The 20,783-nt window shown below is 43.2% G+C and overlaps 1 protein-coding gene across 2 annotated transcripts in view; it reads left to right on the top strand.

The window, feature by feature from the left end:
- LOC121442246 (E3 ubiquitin-protein ligase SH3RF2) overlaps positions 1-20,783 on the top strand; it is a 112,350-nt gene that overhangs the window by 35,413 nt on the left and 56,154 nt on the right. For both annotated transcript variants that reach the window (XM_041643713.1, XM_041643714.1), the window contains exon 2: positions 17,459-17,728. In XM_041643713.1, coding sequence (XP_041499647.1) covers positions 17,459-17,728 — 270 coding nt within the window. The remainder of the gene's footprint in view (positions 1-17,458; positions 17,729-20,783) is intronic.

A 20,783-nucleotide genomic window follows, 5' to 3' on the forward strand; every position in this document is an offset into this window, starting at 1 on the left:
GTCCAGGGGCTAGAATTCTCAGCCCACTTGCAAAAAGCCTAGGTTCAATCCCAGAACTCAGGGGAGGAAGTAGGAAGATGAGAAGTTCAAGATCAACATCAGCTACGTAGTGAGTTGCAGGCCTGCTGAGCTATATGATATATTATCCAAAAAAAAAAAAAAGACATGGCTTTGGGGGAGGATGAAAAAAGAAGTAAGGAGAAAAAACAATTCACATGTCTACAGTGTACTGCCCAGTACACAAACCACTCAAGCTAAAGCACAGAAACCCAAACTAGAGCCGGTAGGAGCCTAGTTGAGTATCATGCTTCTGAACCTTCCTGGCCCACCTTAGCTTTCCAGAACCTAGAGCCAAACACTGCAGCCAAGCCGTGTGCAGAAACTCAGATGCCCAGCTTGAGCAAGCGGCGTCTTCCATGCGCCCTCTGCCAAGCTTCTGCAGGGCCACATCTGGGCTCCAGCAGCAGGGCCAAGGCCGGGGTTTGTTTTTCACAGCTCATTTGCGATGTCCCATTCTATTCCTGGACACTCTGTCCTTCCCAACTGACATTAAAGCTCAATTTCCCAACAGCCACTTTAACGAGATGGCTCCAGAAGTGCTCGATGCTCAGCGACAGTCCTGGGAAGCCAACATTTTCCAGCACCTGCTCGAAGAAGGATGGCTGGACAGAGCATAGCTCTGACTCCTCTCTTGGTTGGCAGAGCCTCTGTCTTAAAGGGGTAGTTGCAGATGTCATGGAGAACCTCTGTAGACACGGGTGACTCACAGCCATGCAAGGGAGAAGATTTGAACATCAGATGTCTCTTACATCAGTACAGGACAGGCAGGTCAGCTAATCCAGCCCCCGCCCAAGCTGCCTTTGCTCTAACATGACCAAAAAGAAAAAAAAAAAAAAAACAAGCCAAAAAACCAAAACCACTGGTTCCCTCTGTGTCTATCTAGTTCACCTACCCAGAAGGAAAGCCCAAAGCCCAGAAAAACTACATTTTGTGTTTCTCAATAACCAACCCTATTAGGTCCCAACCCACTGATAAACTTGTATTGAGATCCAGCTTTATGCAGAAGCATAAAGAACTTACCACTGGAAAAGCACTGAGAACTTACCACATGGAAAAGCAAACAGAAAACATTGTGTTCTTGTACCTGGGGTAGTATCCAGCTCAGCTGTTTTCCAGTTGTGGGGCAGCCAGCCAATCCCGATCTGTGTTCCATGCCCCTTATCTGTCAAGGGGAGACAGAGAGAGGCCCTCCCTCATGGGTCCCTGTGAGACTTAGACATTACATTGGGACACGGTTGTGTTCAGCCGGTAAGTGTTGCTGTGGTAGGCACTGATGGGAATGATTGACAGTAGACTTATCCATAGCTTACAGCTAGCCTTCCTGAGAGGCAGGGTTATAGCTATACACACCTAGTGCTTAGGAATTCTGACTGCTTACTCACCGCTAGCCCTGGCTTCTAGAACAGTATTGTTATATGCAGGCACTTGGTAAATTTTGTCTAACCCCCACTTTACAGATGGGGAAAAGGAGTATGAAAGAGGCTACAAATGACTAATTTAAATCATACACTGTAGATGGATATACCTGAGATTTGAGTGCAAAGCATTCTGGCTATAAAATCCTTGTTCTTCCCACAACAGCATCTTGTCATTTATAAATGATTTATAATTATTTGTTGAGTATATTTTACTTTTTGTGAGATTTGGGGGGCCTTGGGTTTTTCATATGCATGCGTGTATGTGTGTATTGGGTTTACTAAACACCAATTATGTGCTCAGGAATGTGGGGCTTATAATAATGAGTAGTAAGTTTTACTTTCTATTCTCAAGAAATTGAGAATCCCGTAAACAAAGCACCTACCTTGCTTGCAACAGTGGGGCTGATCTATTGGGAGCTCACCAAGGCCAGCTGGTCTGTGACTGAAAAAGCAAAGGATAAAACCGGACTCTCTGAACATGGCGGACAATGAGGGCTGATGAGAAGCCAAGGACAATGGCACGGAGTTTTGATCCTACTTCATGTTCTGGCTTTGTGGGAGCCTAACCAGTTTGGATGTTCACCTTCCTAGACATGGACGGAGGGGGGAGGACCTTGGATTTTCCACGGGGCAGGGAACCCTGACTGCTCTTTGGACTGGAGAGGGAGGAGGAGAAAAGTGGGGGAAGGGGGAGAGGGGCGGGAGGAGGGGAAGGGAAATGGGAGGCTGGGAGGAGGCGGAAATTTTTTTTTCTTTTCAATAAAAAAATTAAAAAAATAAAATAAAAATAAAAAATAAATAAATAAATAAAAATGTGTTTATGGACTGAGGAGTAGGAAAAAAAAAGAAATTGAGAATCCAACTATCTTCAGGAATTCTGCTCCTGAATCTCGGATATAGCTCAGTGGTAGGTGCTTGCCTACATCTGTAAGCCCTAGGTTTGACTCCCCAGAACTAAAAATCAAGCAAACAAACCAACCAACCAACAAAGGCTGTATTTCCTGTGTTTCTAAGAGCTCATATTTCTAGCATCATGTTCTCAGGCTCCCTGAATCCGCACAAGTACAAATGAGAAAGGCCTATGGTACATCTTTAGCTGTACCTTTCCTGTCTCCCAAACCAGAGATTATAAAAGTGACCACTGAAGCCCACTGGTCTTGTCCATCTCCTCCTAAGATAGCTAGGGTTACTTGAAAGGACATTGTTGTAGGGAAAGCTAACTGCACGAACTTGGGGTATCAAGTCATCTCTTAAGTGTTTCTAGATCCCATGGCTGTCCCAAAGAGTCTTTATGCATTCGCTTAGAAAAACACTGCCATCATTTTGGGAAACACGCTCAAATTAGAACCACCAAGTCAGAGTTTGCCTCATTTTCTTTCCTGGTTGTGTTTTCATAATATTTCGGAGCCAGAAGCATTGTGTGTGTGTGTGTGTGTGTGTGTGTGTGTGTGTGTGTGTGTGTCTGTGTGTGTGTCTGTGTGTGAATGTGTGTGTGTGTGTGTTTGAATGTATGAGTGTGTGTGTGTTTTAATCAGTTCTAAATTTATGTGTTGTATCCCATGGGATTGGGTGAGCAATCATATAATAATTCTACCTCAAAAGGAGAGAAGTTATAACTAGTTCACTTGAGGTAATTATAGGGCAACTTTCCGCCAGGATTTAAAGATAGACTTTGAAATGTTTATTTTTTTCACTTGCCTACTGTTATGTGTAGAGAGAGGTTCCAGCTCCTGGGACACCCGCCAGAGTTAAATGAGGACCAGTTAGAGAGAGAGAGGCACTGGGAGTAGGTTCTTATCTGCCTGTGCTCAGGATTCTGGGGACACATATTTTTCTTATCCTATTCGTCTCCATGGAGATCCTCAACAGAATTATGGCAATATGCACAATGCCCAGCTTCGGAGGTGTGCATCCCTGGGCCAGCAGCCACATCCCTGGGAACTGGTAAGACGTTTAGATCTGGAGTCCCACCTCAGACCTACTGCATGAGTAAGTGGGTGTGGAGGGCAACCTGTTTGAATAATCCCCAAGATGATTCTGGTGTACTCCAAAATGTGAGCATCACTTCTCCAGGGCCACAGTGTTTGGTTTATTAACTTTGTCCCAATTTAATTAAAGGAAGAACTGATTCAAATGAAACGTATTCACACACAGCCACGTGATTTGTTTTTGCTTAGCTACTGTGCACCATGGCGCCTAAGACATGTAACCCAACTGGTCTCTATGTTCGAAAGTTTAACAAGTAATTCAGAGGAATGCCGTATCTGTTCATTTCCAGGGTGTCAGTCAACACCTCTGCTGCCTTCAAGTAACCAACATGCTGTCAGTCAACTGGAAATTTTCAAGAAAATTCAGCAATTTTCTCTCATAAGTCCAGGAAAGTTGATTCCAATTTACCACTCTCTCAAGACATAGCTTCTTCATCTGTTCTGTGGGTGGATAGCAACAGTATCAACTCACAGGGTTATCAGAGGACTGAGATGAGAACACAGGAAAGTTGCAAAGAAAAGAATGGTAGCAGAAATGTATAGAATGCTTCCCTCTTCTGAGTACTTAACCTACTATCCCATTGCGACCTCACAGCTATGCATAGGGTACTGAGAGCTCCTTTCACTTTGTGTGTGAAAAACCTGGACTCAAATAACTAATCCAGAGTCACACAGGTAACAAGGGGAAGAACGAGTGTGACTCCAAAACCCTGGGGTCAAGGACGTTCTAGGCCAGCTCACCAGTCTAGGCTTTCTGTCCGCTATTAAACAGCCTGCTTTCTACAGTTGCTTCCAGGAATTCTAGCATAATTCTACAAGAAAAGTTCAGAAAACTAAGGATATCGAGTCCATGGCAACAGGCAGTTTAAATCTTACCTAATGTACACAAATCACCACTGAGAAATTTTCAGCTCCCAGCATTCCAGAAGAGAGGTGTCTATGCAGAGCTTTATCGGCTCTGGTAACTCCTCTGATTTTTTTGAAAGTTTTTTGTTATAAGAACTTCTAAATATAAAAAAGCAGCAATAAGAAATGATGAGTGATCAGCACACACTCGCACAGCTGTAAACTGAGGTCTTGTAGGCCGTCTACACTCCAGGCACTGTCCTCCAATCAGAATGGGGTTGAGGCAAAGCCCGCACATTATACTCCTCTGTCTTTAAAGTAAGCAGTTAGAAGCTGCCTTTCAAAGACAAATACATAATCTTTATCGCAGCTCCCATAGCCTAATCACATATAAATATTAAGTCCTGGCAGCAAACAACTTCACCATTGAGCCATTTCACTGGCCCTTCACAGCTTTTTGATAGATGATGCTGGAATCAGGATACACCAAGTTTCAATACTGCAGTTGGTCAGTACTCCTCTTAATTTTTTAAACCTGAAGGTTTGCCCCCAACAACAAAACTATTCTTATTTTCCACATGCAAAGATTAGATTTCCCTGAGATTCCACATCCTCCTGAATCTTTCTTATTGCATCCCTGGGCCATCAATGGATCTGCTCACCAACCGCATCCCTGGGGTATCAATGGATCTGTTCTTCAGTCCCTGAATTTCTTGTAACCAACAGATGCAAACATATGCACCCTGCACAGTAGCCACTGGCACATTTGGTCTGTCTTCGTGTACATGAATTTGAACTAAATGAAGCTTGGAATTCAGTTCTGACGCCCCACTAACTCCAAGGCAACAGGTTTTCCTCACAGTTGGAAGTTTATTGAACAGCGGTGCTTCTCGAAGTTGCAATAGATCCTCTGACACCTGTCACCTCGTTTTTCCTCATGTACACGAAAGAGCAGATACGAACACCCTGCCTCTAGTTTTACATGTGTGCTCAGGTCATGTAAGGGAAGCAAGCAGTATGTGCCAAATTCTAGTCCTGTCTGTTTTGAGTGGCAGCATCTGTGTTTACAGAAGGTGATTAGATGCTAGAAGGAGACCTTTCGCTATGTGATAAAAGGCCAGCAGCTCCCCAGCATGCAAACAGCCTGGCCCATTCCTGCCTGCTCCCCTGGAAATTGAGAGGATTTGTGCTGTCCGTAAGGCTCAGTTGTTAAAAGGCTTGCTGCTTCCAGTACATCCTTTCCTTTCAGGTGTCCCTGGGGGTTTCTTCCTGGCTGTATTTTTGTCTTGGCATGGGTGCAGAAAGCACATTTCCTACACGCTAAGCAGGTTTCAGCTTGCTCTTGTGACACTTTGCAAGGCCCGGGGGGCCATGTCAAGCAAAGTACGTGAGTCACCCCATGGAGAATTTTAACAGGAAACTATGCAGCTCCTAAAGAAATCTCAACAAATGGGACCTGAGAGCTGGCTCAGCAGTGATGAGCACCTGCTGCTTCTCCAGAGGACCCAAGCTCAGCTCCCAGCACCCACACAGGGCAGCTCACAACCTCCTGCAACTCCAGCTCCAAGGGATCAGACTCCTGACAACTACACTCACACAGACACACACACACAAAATATAAAGATATGTTTTTTAAAAAAAAATGAAAGAAACCTCAATCAGTTTACAGGGACAGGATATTCGAGGTTTGTAGTAAGAAAGAATGTGGAAAATTTAAGGTTGAGATGTCTTTATTAATGAATTCGTTTGTTTTAAACACCCTTATTGGGTTAGACACTGTGTTAGGCATTAGGAAGACTAGAGAGATAAATAAGATTTTAAGGCCCTACTAAATCTAGTCTAGTGAAAGAAGTAGGTAGAGACACAGGACGCTTTAAGGCCGATTGACAGCTTCAGTGCTAGTTGACAGACACCATGGTGGAGAACGTCCTTAAACCAAGCGGGAAGATCCTGAATGCACCATGGTAATTTAAAGGTGTGGTGTTTAAGCCCAGACAACAAGTAGCAGTTGGGCAGTAGAGGAAGAGGAGGGGGAGAATATTCTGGAAAGCACTAAAGAGGTAAGAAATCCTGAGCATAAGTAGTACTAAAGAAGCCCCAGGGGACTGCAGTGGGCAGCGGCAGAGAGGAAGATGCCCAGAGATGGTAGATACGGACAAAGGAAACTCAGCAGTGTGAGCTCAGCTAAGTCACGTCTCCTTGTGCCACAGTGTCCGACACAACCAAGCAGGCGTGATGACGTCATACAGTGCTGCGTCTAGGATCAAGTGACAGAGGGCACAAAAATATGACGCAAGCTGTACGTGAAGTCCTACCTGTGGAAAGGCAACGGTGCTGGGCTGTGGCAGCATTTCACATCTAAATGTGAATTCGAGGATCCCTGCACAGGTGCCTTGGAACAGCTTCTATCGACTCTCAAGAGTAATAGTGTCCATCTCCTCCCAACACCACTCAGTGACGTCACATACGTAAGCAAGGTAGGAGTCCTCACCCTGGGAAACTGGATGTGTGTTCCAACGGAGCCTTTCAGTAAAGGTTAATTTACATACGGTATTGAGAGCGTGGGAAAGGAATGAGAAGAGTAGCGCCAAGGCATGCTTTCCCGCAACAAAGAGCGACGCGGATCTGTTGTGACTCTTGAATGCTACATATGAGACAGGCCCACCCAAAGCCAGCTCATGGAGACAAGACCGGGAGAGCAACTTCCTCATGCCAACCAATTTCCCATCATGCCTGAGGACGACTGTCCATGTCACCCAGCCCACGGACAGGAGCTTGAAGCCTCTCAAGTCAACAGCTGCTGAGAAATGTTTACTTTGGTGCATGTGGCTAGCAATAAACTGGATTTCAATGTTCTGAATCGGCAGAAAAAGATAGCTCCTTGCTGCCGCCTGCTCCCTTCAGTGAAGCTGCCATCTGTCAGCTTTTGTCACTCAGCACGGTTGTCTGCACTGGGGATTAGGGACTTAATGCAGAAAGGCATGCTGGGAAAGAAAACGTCTACCCCCAAGCCAGAACCTCCAAGGCAGATGCCCCTGGAAAACCTTGAACATGGATATAGTTCAAAGCATGCTTAAAATGATGACACCTTTTCAATGGGCAGGGTTTTTTTTTAATGCAGTATTTATCTGTGGTTAGCGTGTCTGATTAGTCCCCATGTACAAGGAAAGAGCTAGTTGTATATGATGTGGTTTTATAGGAAAAATGATGCCAACAAAATGCCAGGATTCGAATGGTGCTCAGGTGGGATGGCTTGATTTAACGTTCACTTGTTCATAGATTTGTTCAAAAATTAATGAGTGGCCGGGCGGTGGTGGTGCACGCCTTTAATCCCAGCACTCGGGAGTAAGAGGCAGGCAGATCTCTGTGAGTTTGAGGCCAGCCTGGTCTACAAGAGCTAGTTCCAGGGCAGGAACCAAAAGCTACAGAGAAACCCTGTCTCGAAAATCCCCCCCCCCAAAAAAAATTAATGAGTGTTTACTAGGCACTGGTAGAATGTGAGTTCCATAAAGGCAGAAGTTGGGTCTGTCTTATAATGATGGCTGCTCAGGAAATGTCCGCCGACTACATGAGCGTACACGACACTGCCAGGTACAAAGAGTATGCACAAATAAGTTAGTGTCTGCTGTGCAGAACTCAGTCTGATGTGCAAACAAATAAGCCAGCAATTGCAACACAGGGAGACGAGTGTTATAGTAGAAGAAGTATAGGACAGCTCCCAGAACAAGAGGCACAACCTAGCAGGAAGAAAAAGAAGGCACAGAAGAACATGTCTTGATAGGTCCTATGGTGGCTAATCTGCAATGTCCACCTACCTAGATTTAGAGTCCCCTAGGTGTGGTCACACCTCACACACACATGGATACACTTGTACACGCATATGCAAGTCTCAAAGTCACACAACTCTGTAACAACAGATGTTGCCAGATGTATTGAAAGATTGAAGAGAGTTCTAGCTCTCTTCAAAGTCATTTTCCCCAGTGGTCTGTTCCAGGGTTGCCGCGGTTGTAACATTTCTTTCCTTGCCACCACAGCCTGTCCCAGTGGTGGCACCCTCACTGGAAACTCCAAGATGACCAAATACATGAAAACAGAATAGCATGCTGACCTGCCTCCTACCCATGGCTCCAGTCCAACGGTTGTCACTTGGACAATTTGATCTCATCCATTACCTTTATGCTACGAGAATTTTAAAGATACTTCTAAAATCTTTCACTTTTAAAAGGCTCTGTTATCTTTAGAGTTGGAGGAAATAGTAAAAAAAAAATACTATTTTTTTTAAAACATAAAAAACTGGGTGCAGAGAATTTACTGCTTCGTCCAAGGACATAGTGTGTAAGCTGTAGTCCTATCTAGGGGCCACCTCTAGAACCTCAGCCTGGACGGCCCCATTCTCAGAAATGCCCTGCTGTTTGCCTAGGCTGTAATACATCCATTGCGCCTCTTTCCTCTCCAGACCCCTCCACACGGAGGTGATCAGGGAGCAATAAGTTAAGGGATAAAGGCAGAGGAGGGCAGCCAGGACAGTGTTTTTTTTTTCTAAGCTAGTGGGAAGGAGGTAGTGGGCTAGCCATTTAGTTTATGTTTCCTCTCTCTGAGTGATAAGTTTGGCTCATTTCTCCAGCCACATAGAAAAAGACATATCTGAAGTATGCCACACTCATTAGGAAGCCTTTCTATGGAAAAAGAATTGATGGGAGAGGACAGACTTGCTTCCCAGCCCGAGGGAGATGATGTTTTGCTTGTCTTCCAGGTGCTTTATGCCCTCCTGGAGGAAGAGATGCTGACAGACACACTTGGTTTCTAAGGAGTTCAATGCTGTCTCTCTGAACATCTCCAGGGTTTGGCATGTAGCTCACTTCCAAAATAATCCCAAGTTACTGACTGAGAATCAGCTTGTTTTTAGAACCAGGGATACGGCAGTGGACAACTCTGGTATTACCCTCGATGATGGACAAATGAAATCACTCCAAAGCAAAGTTGGGGAAATGTTTCAGGGGAGAACAGGAAGATACATAAATTGCAGACTTTAATGGGCAAGGACAGATATATTTGAGTGTCCTGTTCTCAGCCACAGGACACAAACCCCTGCTTTCCATCACCTTCTTCTGGCTACAGGCTCTCGGGAAGATACCAGACATTTGGCTGGTATCTTCTGGAATTGGGAGGAAGGATGCCATTTCTCTTTTGGCAGAAAATGAGTTCATAACAAAGACCTATGGTGTCCCAGTACTGAGGTGCAGGTTAGAACAAAAGACCTCAGACAAAAGACAGACAGACAAGAACAGGAAGGGAGGTAGGGAGGGAGGGAGGAAGGGAGGGAGGGAGGGAGGGAGGGAGGGAGGGAGGGAGGAAGGAAGGAAGGAAGACACACACCACCAATAGAGTGAAGGTTTAGCTACATCTGCGAGGTGATACTAATCTTCCTTGCTGTCTCCTTCCTATCTCAAGGACTCTTGCTTCCCTAATCTTTTCTTCTGTTAAATGCACTCTAATTTACAATTTTATATTTTTTCATATACATTTGTTTGTTTGTTTGACCAAGCAGTCTATGAGATCAATCAAAGGTTTGTGCAATGCCTGGCATGATGGCTTCTTAAATTATACTTGCTGAAAGAAAAACAAAGGAATGGCAAATAGAGCTGAGAAAGACAAGCCAGGGGATACTAACATCAGATTGGTTCCTCCTTTCTCTTCCTTTGGGCAAGACTTCCTAAGCATCCTGATTTCTGTGGTATTCATTATTTCCACTCGTTCTATTAAACAGTCTGCATGATTTGTCTCACTAGTCCTCTCGACATAACCATAACGAGGTGTGTCCAAGGGCCCCAGGACATCTTCAGATTGAACAAATCACTGGAAATTGGGAAAAATGGTCTATTTCAGCTAAAGGATACAGCTTAAACAGTGGAAAGGCACATAGTCCAAGAAGGGCACAATATAGTGCTTCCGCTTGCCCGCCCCCACAAAGGCAGGCAGGCACACCTGTTTCCCCATCAGTGATACAGGAGGATCTGCCCTGTAGGGATGCTCACCTGAGACCTGGTGTCCAACAGTATCACTGGAGGCCTGCCACATAGGCATGACTGACCACCTATGAGGTCTGCCTTAGTCACCAGCCCCTCCAGAGATCAAGAATCTTCTGCTTGACTTTCTGGCATTAATCACTTTGCTACCTTGGACTATCTAGCAGGCATGTCAGATAAACGGCATGCAAACCAACACAAAATCCTAAATTCATTTAAAACAGGGTGAGACTGTGAGAGGTGTGTGTGTGTGTGTGTGTGTGTGTGTGTGTGTGATTTTCTGTTTTGTAACTCAACCGTGTGGTCTTTGAGTATGAACTTTGTAAATGACAATGTCATGCTATTATGTGAAAGGTTGGGCACCGCTGATTCTCATGTGGCCTGAGGTCCCCAAATGTCTCTGAGCAGACACCATAGTCTAACATCTTAGGCATTACCTCCCAGGGCAAAAAGTCAGCTTTGTTTCCTTTTCTTTTCTTTTCAAGACAAATATCTCTGTGTGGCCCTGGCTGTCCTGGAACTCACTCTGTAGACCAGGCTGGCCTAAAACTCAGAGATCTGCCTGCCTCTGCCTTCTGAGTGCTGGTATTAAAGATATGCACCACCACTGCCTCACTTAGACCTTTTATTATACTATAAAAGGTTTGGATAACCCAGCTTCTTGGAGCATGATGAATATAGGAAAGTAGAAGTATTGACCCCAATTTGTTATTGTTATATTCTAAGGATCAGGGAAGCCTTGACTGAGCCAAAGTTACAAAAGTCAAAACACAAACCAGTACTTAATTTGGCTTAATCATATATGTTCTTCTACCATATAATTCAGCTGTATCATAGTTGGGTATGCACCCAAAGGACCCTCTGCCCAACCACAGAGATATTTGCAAATCTATACTTATTGATACTTTTTAATCCACAAAAGAATCCAAGAAATAGAACCAGCCCATATGCCCACCAACAGATTAATAAAGAAGATATAACACATGTACAATGCAATCTTATTCAATAAAATTAAAATCAAGGTAATTGCGGAGAAACAGATCAAACTATAAATTATTTTTTTTCTTTTAAACACCGCTTGGCCCATTTCTATCTAGCCTAGCTCTCGCATCTGGACTAGCCCATTTCTAATATTCTATGTAGCACAGCTAGGTGCGCTTACCGGGAATATTCTAACCTACGTCCATCCTGGGTCGGAGCTTCATCGCATGTCTCTGCCAAGGAGCCGGGAGCATGGCGTCTCTCTGAGGCGTCTGCCCCCGAGAGGAGAGCTGTCGAGTCTGAGCTCACTTCCTCTTCCTCCCAGCATTCTGTTCTGTTTACTCCACCCACCTATGTTCTAAGCTATGAGCCCAAGCAGTTTGTTTATTACTTAACCAATGAAATAAACAGATTGATACATGACACTCCCACATCACTTCCCCTTTTTCTGTTTAAACAAAAAAAAAGTCTTTAACTTTAACATAGCAAAATTACATATAACAAAACAGTTATCAAACAAGAATTACAGTTACAATATTTATATCTATTTTATCTTTTATCATAACAATGGAAAACTGTAGGCTAGAATCTTTCCGCACCAATCTACTTCAAGAAGAAGATGGGCATCGAAGAGGATCCTTATGGAGTTTGATAGCCATTTGGGCAAGAAACTGTTCTTGCCTGGACTATTGCATAAACTGAACACAGAGAACCCGCAGAGAGAGGACTACTGAACTTGCCTAAAAGTGAGATGATCTTTCGGGGTTCCTGATTCATGAAAGAGTCTGCGAGACATTCTTCAGGACAAGCAGATAGTGACTGCCTTTGAAATTTCCTGCTTTGTCGAAATGTCTGCTGGAAACTATGGGCCTGTAGGCCGAAGATGGATGCCCCAACGGTACAGAGGAACTTTGGGTGACTGTACAGGCAGTGAGATGTCTCTGTCATTTCTAGAGTTTTAAAAGTTGCTTACTTTTTGTTTGCTTAGGTAATATTGTATTCTTCTGGAGTCTTTGATGGAGTTGCACAAACTATAAATTATTGTACCAAGTGAAGGTACTCAGACAAAGAAAGATGAATGTCACGTGTATTCTTTCTTATGAAGCTCCTATATTTTAATTTTTATATGTGAATATATGGGAGATAGGTCATAAGGCAAGAAGGGGGCTATGAGAAGAGAAAATGAGGTCTTAATGAGTAGGGGGATGGTGACATAATGTAGACTGGAACCAACGAGAGGGAGAGAGCGATAAGAGAGCGCTCTCTCTCTCTCTCTCTCTCTCTCTCTCTCTCCCTCTCCATGTCATGCCTTCTGCATGTCATTATCCAGCCCTGAGTCCCTCACCAGATGCCAAGTAGAAACCAACACTGTGCTCTTGAAGTTTAAGAAACACAAGCCAAATAATTTGTTTTCTTTATAGTATTTTCTACAATTGCTTATAATTCTCTGAGTTACTTCCAGCTATTGAATGGGAAATAGACCAGCTACTGTCTGTTTCACTTAATCTCTGGTTCAGGTGCTGCCTGTGGCTTCTTTCAGGGAGCTGTGTCTACCGGTTAGGAAATAACACCACAATTTGCATGTAATACCAGGTCTGAAAGTCAAAGGGCTACGAGAATAAGGTTTGTGATCCCAAAGTAAAAATTAGTCTTTCTCCATTTAAACATCAATTCTCAAGAAAAATACTAGTTGGCCCTAAATGGTGCCTGTGCCTGCCCCCCCCCCTTACCATTCATTTTGGAGGAGTAACTCAATCTATTCTCTGACTGGCTGGCAAGAGCCCCTGACCCAATGTGAGCCATAACCAGACTGTGTAGGGCCCTGGTCTGCCCCTGTTCCTGGGGTACATTTGGTGGGACAGTTTATGATCAGCTAACTAAGCTTCCTGTGTGTTTCTGTGCTCTCCCTGCCCCGCCTGGTGATTAGCTGCAGGGCATTTACTCCTTTGTTAATATGGTAATTTCCCACCTGCCTGGGCGGAGATCCTTGTGCAGCAGTTAGGTACAGAAGGATTTCCCCAAGTCTGAATAAACTGGCATTCAGCTAGTCTCCTTTCGAATGACCCTTGTCTCTCTGTGTGTTCTGACTCGCCTATGGTACAGAGGCGCGCGAACTGTACCGAGGGTGTAACACAAAATCGGGTGTTACAGACTGAATGTTGTTGTGTCTGCCAGAAGATGAAAACAAAGCAGAAAGTTCCTCAGACCAGGGACTGCTCCACAATGGGACAGCCCAATTGTGTTTCTAGTAACTCTGCACACACTGTTTATTTCTGAGCTTTGTGTATTGTCCAGCCACCTAAATCATGGCCAACTTAAAAAAAAAAAAAAAAAAAAAAAAAAAAAAAAAAAAAAGAACTAACAGGTCTCAGGAACAATTCTGAATCTCAAAGAAAGGAATGTTTTGGGGGCACATATGAGCTTCCATTACAAGACGGATTATCTACTCTTGCGTCAAACACCACGACAAAGTTGGATAATGACCTTTGAGTCTTTGAATCCATTCCCCATCCCACCCCCACCCCTGCACCTGCAGAAACAAAGAAATATTATGAGTGATAAAAGCTGGTGCCAAGTGCACAACGGGTAATAGCTGATGCAGAACTTGGAGTCATTTTCCCTGGAGGGAACAGTTGAGGACCGGATAGAATCAACCATCTGAGACTCCTCAGGTGCTTAGCTTTTATGTGAGGGCTCTGGAGTTCAATAATTCATGCTAATGCAGCCAGCATCAAGGCAATTGCATTCACACTTCATTCGGATTTTGATTACTAAACAGTCCCGGTGACTTTTCCCGATGAGAAAACACTCTGGTTCCTCTAGCTGGAATGGGAGGAGTGTGGCGGCGGCACCAGGGCTTTGGGGTCAGGTGAGCCAGTCTTTCTTGGGCCTTGTCTGGTGACATTTACCATATCAGAATTTTCCAGTCCATGAAATAGGGTGATGCCACTTCGCAGGGTTGTGAGACCACGTGACTGAGATGAGCAGGTGAAAAATTCAATAGTACAATACATAAGGGAAACTTCAGTGGCCTGATAGAACCCTGAGAAATCTCCATTTCCTTCCCTTCAGGGTCATCCTCTTTCTCTCCTCCTCTCTCTCCCTCGCTGTCCCCTCCTGCCTCCCCCCTCCCTAGCTGCACATGGAAGACAATGTTTTCTGTCACTATAATGGGAGTACCAAGAATAAATAGGGGACATCTTAACCAGGAGGAAGATCTAAGACGGAAAGCCTTGTGCTGAATATAGAATCTGTAGTCCATGTTCACAACACTGCCTCCTGTTGAAGAGGAATGGAGAAAAGAAATGATGAAGATGAAGACGGACAATTAGTACCAACATGGAGTTTCAAAGTTTAGGCAACTTCAAAGGAATTGAAGCACTTTTATGCAACTTTACTTTAATGCACTCTCTCGGTACTCATTAAAATACGTATGGCACTTGCACTAGAAATATCTTCCCGGAAGGAAAAGAAGAAAGTAGGTTAGTAATTTACAAGCTTATATCAAATCTCCGTTGCCCCCATTTGATTTAGAAAAAGATGTAGCTCAAATGAGTAGCGTCCAACCTAGATGGTAGAAAAGATTCATTAAAATTAAAACGCAACTCCAAAAAGAAATCCTACTCCAAGGAAGACTGGGCAAATAAGTCACGGCTGGGGGCTGGTGTGTGTGTTTTCAGCATCCTGCAGGATTCTGGCACAGGTAAACCACAGATTTGATTTTGAGAAGCATGAGCTTCATGCTTAAGAGAGTTCTGTGTTCAGAACCTGATCTGCTAGACCTCGCTCTGTGGATTTGGGCAACTTTTAACTTTTCTGATTTTAAGTTTTGAAATTTGAATTTATATATACTTCAAAGGTTGCTGTAAGAATTAAATAAATACATTATGAAGTAATGGTCTCTGGTATGTATGAAAATAATACTATTACATATACATTACCATGATTGTGTAAAGGACTTGGATTTTTTATCATTTCATTCTTTTCTTTTTATAAATATAGAAGAAAATGTGTTAAGATAAAAGTTTATGAGGCTTTCAAACAGAAGTCTGAAAGGGAGTAGTCCAGGGCAGTAGCTTAGAAGCCGCCTTCATCCTCATTGTTCAAGATGGCAGTCAGAGCTGCTGCTTCATCCCACACAGCTGCCAGGAAGACCGAACAGTATGGCCAGCCAGTACTCCATGTAGTATGTGCCCAGAAAACTGTGGCTTGTGTTATGATGCCAATTATGTGATGATTGGAGAGAAGGAATTTGGTAGGAGAGGTATTGATCGCTGGTGTCTCACAGATTTAGCCTTTCCTCGGGATCCCCTGCTCATGTCCCTCTACATGCTGGTTTCCCAAAAGTCATCTTCTTCAAGGCAGGTCGCAATTGCTATTACCTGTCCTGCTCAGTTTGGCTCATTCTCTTCCCAGTTTCCTCCCATAGCTCCATACCTTACCTGTAAGCTCTACCCCACCCTCCCCTGCTCCCAGTTTTGTCTAATTCTAAAGGCAACACAATCATTTTGTTTTAAAAGTTAAAAACCTAAACTCAACACTTTGGAGAAATTTCAATACCAAAAACATTGGCTTTAAAAATAATCTTAGTGTTCTGAAGCACAGACATCTAGTATTTCCCTAAGCAGATAAATTGATATGCAGTGGAAACCTACTCTGTGCGACTCTCCTTGACTTCTATTACACTGAACAGCACATTGAGAGAGATACTTCATGCTAAAGGTTATGAATCAACATTATTAACTATATTGACAACAGAGTTCTTACCATATGAATGTGTTCTTACGCCTTATTCAACCACTTCTACACCTTGTTCAATAACCCTCCAATCTCCTTCCCACAGTGAGCTTTGTCCTTGTAATTCTCTAAGCCCAGGTTCCCCTTACAATATCTGTAGCTCCATTACCCCATCGCCAAAGGGATGCAAGGTCTCTTCTCTACACTCTACTTGGAATTCCATTTTCAAATGAGCATTGTAGACCCAGAAAATCCCGGGAGACCTGAATTAAAGCCATCCTACTCTCCTCAGAAGAGCAAGCTATCCCAGTGCATGGGAACTGTTTCATCCCACTGCCTAGAAAGGCACACACAAATATCTCAGGTGAGAGAGAGGCTTTTGTTGGAACCTGAGCTGTGAGAACTTTCAGGGTACCAAGTCAACCTCCAATAAGACCACATCAAGGTCATTCCCGTGTGGAGAAACCAGTCCCAATTGGGGGGGAGAGGGGGGAGAAGAACATTTGACTGAATTATTTAGACAGACAACTGATTTGACAAATGATGATTCACTGCTGATTTATTTTTTTCAAAAGCTATGATTGATTCCTGACTAATTTGTTTCCTTGTCTCTGTTGAGTTTCCTAATGATCCAAACGTTCACGAGATCTAGAGTTTCTGAAGAAGACTGGAGACAAATTATGCCTCAGCCCTCTCACAAACCACTTCCTATTTGCAGGTGGCTTCCACTTCCATTTTCTTCCCATCAGTGCTGAGGAGGATGCAGAACTGGTGTCATTAGTTCCCCATTATACAGGATGCTAATAAAGGAAGCCATTCACTGAGCACATGGTATATTCCAGGCAAGATGTTAAATGCATTATGGATATCCTTTATTGCTCACAAAAGCCCTAATGAGGTAGACATTCTACTGACACTCTGTTATATACATGAACGTAGTCCAAAAAAAAAAATATTAAACAACCCTAATTACATAAGTAGAGAGAAGTACAACCAGGCAAAATCAGGATGGACACAGAGAGAATTACTAACTCACTGTACTGACTGGTTTTATATCAACTTAATATAAACTAAAGTCATGTGAGAGGAGGGAACCTCGATTGAGAAAATGCCTCCATAAGATCAGGGTGTTAGACAAGCCTGAAGGACATTTTCTTAATTTGAGACTGCTGCCATGCCTATCCCATTACGGTGAGTCCCTTGAACTGTGAGCCAAACTCTTTCCTCTTAAATTGTTTCTGCCACAGCACCTCATCACAGGCTGGGAAAAGAAAACAAGACAGCTACTTAGGCTAAATGAGCTAGATGGTCTACACACAACCATCACTAGTCGTTGCTATGAGACCTCCCATCCCTTCAGCCCTAAGCTCACTTCCTATTTTCTGGTCTTTGCCACTTGCAGGTGCCGCGAGCCAAGGCCTTGTGCAACTACAGAGGGAAGAATCCAGGTGACCTGAAGTTTAATAAAGGAGATGTCATTCTCCTCCGGAGACAGCTTGATGAGAACTGGTACCAGGGGGAAATCAATGGGGTCAGTGGGATCTTCCCAGCCAGCTCCGTGGAGGTCATCAAGCAGCTGCCCCAGCCACCACCACTCTGCAGGGCCCTCTACAACTTTGAAATTCGAGACAAGGATAAGAGTGAGAACCAGGACTGCCTGACCTTCCTCAAGGTAATCACAGACCACACAGAGACTATGGAGAAGCCACAGTCCACTATTTAACACTGACGATTTTTTTTGTATTGATTTTTATTGAGCTCTACATTTTTCTCTGCTCCCCTTCCTACCTTTCCCCTCCCCTTCAACCCTCTCCCAAGGTCTCCATGCTCACAATTTACTCAGGAAATCTTGTCTTTTTCTACTTCCCATGTAGATTAGATCTATGTAAGCCTCTCTTAGTGTCCTCATTGTTTTCTAAGTTCTCTGGGATTGTGATTTGAGGGATGGTTATCTTGGCTTTATGTTTTAAAACCACTTATGAGTTAGTACATATGATAATTGTCTTTCTGTGTCTGGGTTAACTCACTCAAAATGGTGATTTCTAGCTCCATCCATTTACCTGTAAAATTCAAGATGTTGTAATTTTTTTCTACTGTGTAGTACTCCATTGTGTAAATGTACCACTTTTTCCTTATCCATTCTTCGGTCGAGGGGCATGTAGGTTGTTTCCAGGTTCTGACTATGACAAACAATGCTGATATGAGCATAGCTGAGCACATGTCCTTGTGGCACAATTGAGTATCCTTTGGGATATATACCCAAAATTGGTATTACTGGGTCTTGAGAAAGATTGTTTCCTAATTTTTTGAGAAATTGCCACACTGACATCCAGAGGGGTTGTACCAGTTTGCATTCTCACCAGCAATGCAGAAGTGTTCCCTTTACCCCACAACCTCTCCAGCATAAGTTGTCATCAGTGTTTTTTATCTTAGCCATTCTTATAGGTGTAAGATGGAATCTCAGAGTTGTTTTGATTTGCATTCTCTGATGACTAAGGATGTTGAACATTTTCTTAAGTGTCTTTCAGACATTTTAGATTCCTCCATTGAAAGTTCTCTGTTTAGGTCTGTACTCCATTTTTTTATTGGATTATGTGATCTTTTGGTGTCCAATTTCTTGAGTTCTTTGTATATTTTGGTGATCAGACCTCTGTCTGATGTGGAGTTAGCAAAGATCTTTTCCCATTCTGTAGGCTGTCGTTTTGTCTTGTTGACCGTATCCTTTGCTTTACAAAAGCTTTTCAGTTTCAGAAGGTCCCGTTTATTAATTGTTTCTCTCAGTGTCTGTGCTGCTGGGATTATATTTAGTAAGTGGTCTCCTGTACCAATGCGTTCAAGTGTACTTCCCACTTTCTCTTCTATAAGGTTCATTGTGGCTGGCTTTAGGTTGAGGTCTTTGATCTATTTGGGACTTGAGTTTTTTGCATGGTTATAGATATAGGTCTATTTTCATTCTTCTACATGTTGATATCCAGTTATGCCAGCACTATTTGTTAAATATGCTTTTTTCGATTTGATTTTTTTTGCACCTTTGTCAAAAATCAGGTGTTCATAGGAGTGTGGATTAATATCCAGGTCTTCTATTCTGTTCAATTGGTCCTCCTGTCTGTTCTTATGCCAATATCAGGCCATTTTCAGTACTGTAGCTTTGTCTGCTGATTTTTTAAAGAATATACACACTACACATGAGTGAACATGTGTATCTGTATGTGTGCACACTCATGCACATATGTAAGCAAAGTGTGTGTATAATTTCAACTACATGGACTATGTATTGGTCAATGGTTTACTGCTGTGAAGTGACATATGGCTATAATAACACTTATAAAATAAAGTATTAACTGGAGCTTCAACGGAGTTTTCAGAAGTTGTTGTACCATAGATGTCCAAATCCCCTCATAGAAATCTAAGCTGGGGTTTCCTTATTAGTTGCTGCTATGACAAGTTAACATGTAAGTCCATGAAGTGGTACTGTTATAATTCCTCAATAAAAACCCATAAACCCATTCATTTAATGATTTCTTTTAAATATATTTTAATCTATTTTCATGCTATGTATGTGAGTTCTGCCCACATGTGTGTATTATACCATGTGTATACCTGGCACGTGTGGAAACAGAAAAGAGCATTGCATCTCTGGAACTGGAGTCACACATGGTTGCTAGTCACTGTGTGGGTGCTGGGAATCGAACCTGGGTCCTCTGCAAGAGCAAGTGCTCTTAACTACTGAGTCATCAGTCCAGCCCCTTCCCCCATCTGACAGGTCTCTGGGAACAAAGTGATGGAGCAATGCCCTTCCTTCTGCTTTACTGGGAGTCTAGTAGTAAACACATATTCATCAGTGGGGAAGTGTGACGAAGACACCAGAGCAGAGGGTTTTGTCCATTCTGTCACTGTGGAACGCTGAGACTTCTCTAGAAAAATCTAGGGTCATCCTAAACCCCATGTCCAAATTCAACCCGAGATCTTCCCTTTGCCAAATACTGTGGCATGTCTGTAATCTCAACATTTGAGAGATTAAGGCAGATAAATAAGAAGATCAATGAAGTCAGTGTGGGGGCCATAGCAAGTCTCTCTCAAAAGCACAAAGAAGAGGCTGTGGTGGCTAAGGAGATGGCACAGTAGACATAGGCACTTGCTGCCAAACCTGATGACCTGAGTACAGTCCCAGACCACGGGGTTCAAGGAGAGACCCAACTCCCAGAAGCTGCCCTCTGACTTGCACGCACATACCATGGTACATGTCACACACATGTATCAGAGAGAGAGAGAGAGATTTGCAACAAAAGTGTTCTTCTTAAGGTATTGAATATGACATCATTTGTATGAAGTAGGAGAGTAGACAAAAGGAGTGGGCGGTACCAGAGGTCATGAGGCTGGAGTGTGGGAAAGGGCACAAAGAAGGTGTTAGGTTTCATACCTTGGTATGGATGAGGGTTCATGGCTATAGTTGATGGTTCCAGCTCATTTCCAAAATTTATGCACTTTATGGAAGGCATATGTGTATCCTTGAAAAGAACTGAGATCAACATTTATATGCATATATCTTTTATCTTACTACAAAAGCATCTAAAAATGTGAAGCAAGCTATTAGCGGTGGTTGTGCTGTGGCAGACAGGATCCACTTGTTTTTCTTATCAATATTTTTAATTTTCTCCAACTTTACATGTAATCTTTTGTAGCAAGAAAATTTTGAATGAAAACCGCTTTATTTTTAACATATTAAG

The sequence above is a fragment of the Microtus oregoni genome, unplaced genomic scaffold, assembly GCF_018167655.1.
Source record: "Microtus oregoni isolate MIOR12 unplaced genomic scaffold, Mior012 000088F_ref0000325, whole genome shotgun sequence".
NCBI lineage: Eukaryota > Metazoa > Chordata > Mammalia > Rodentia > Cricetidae > Microtus > Microtus oregoni.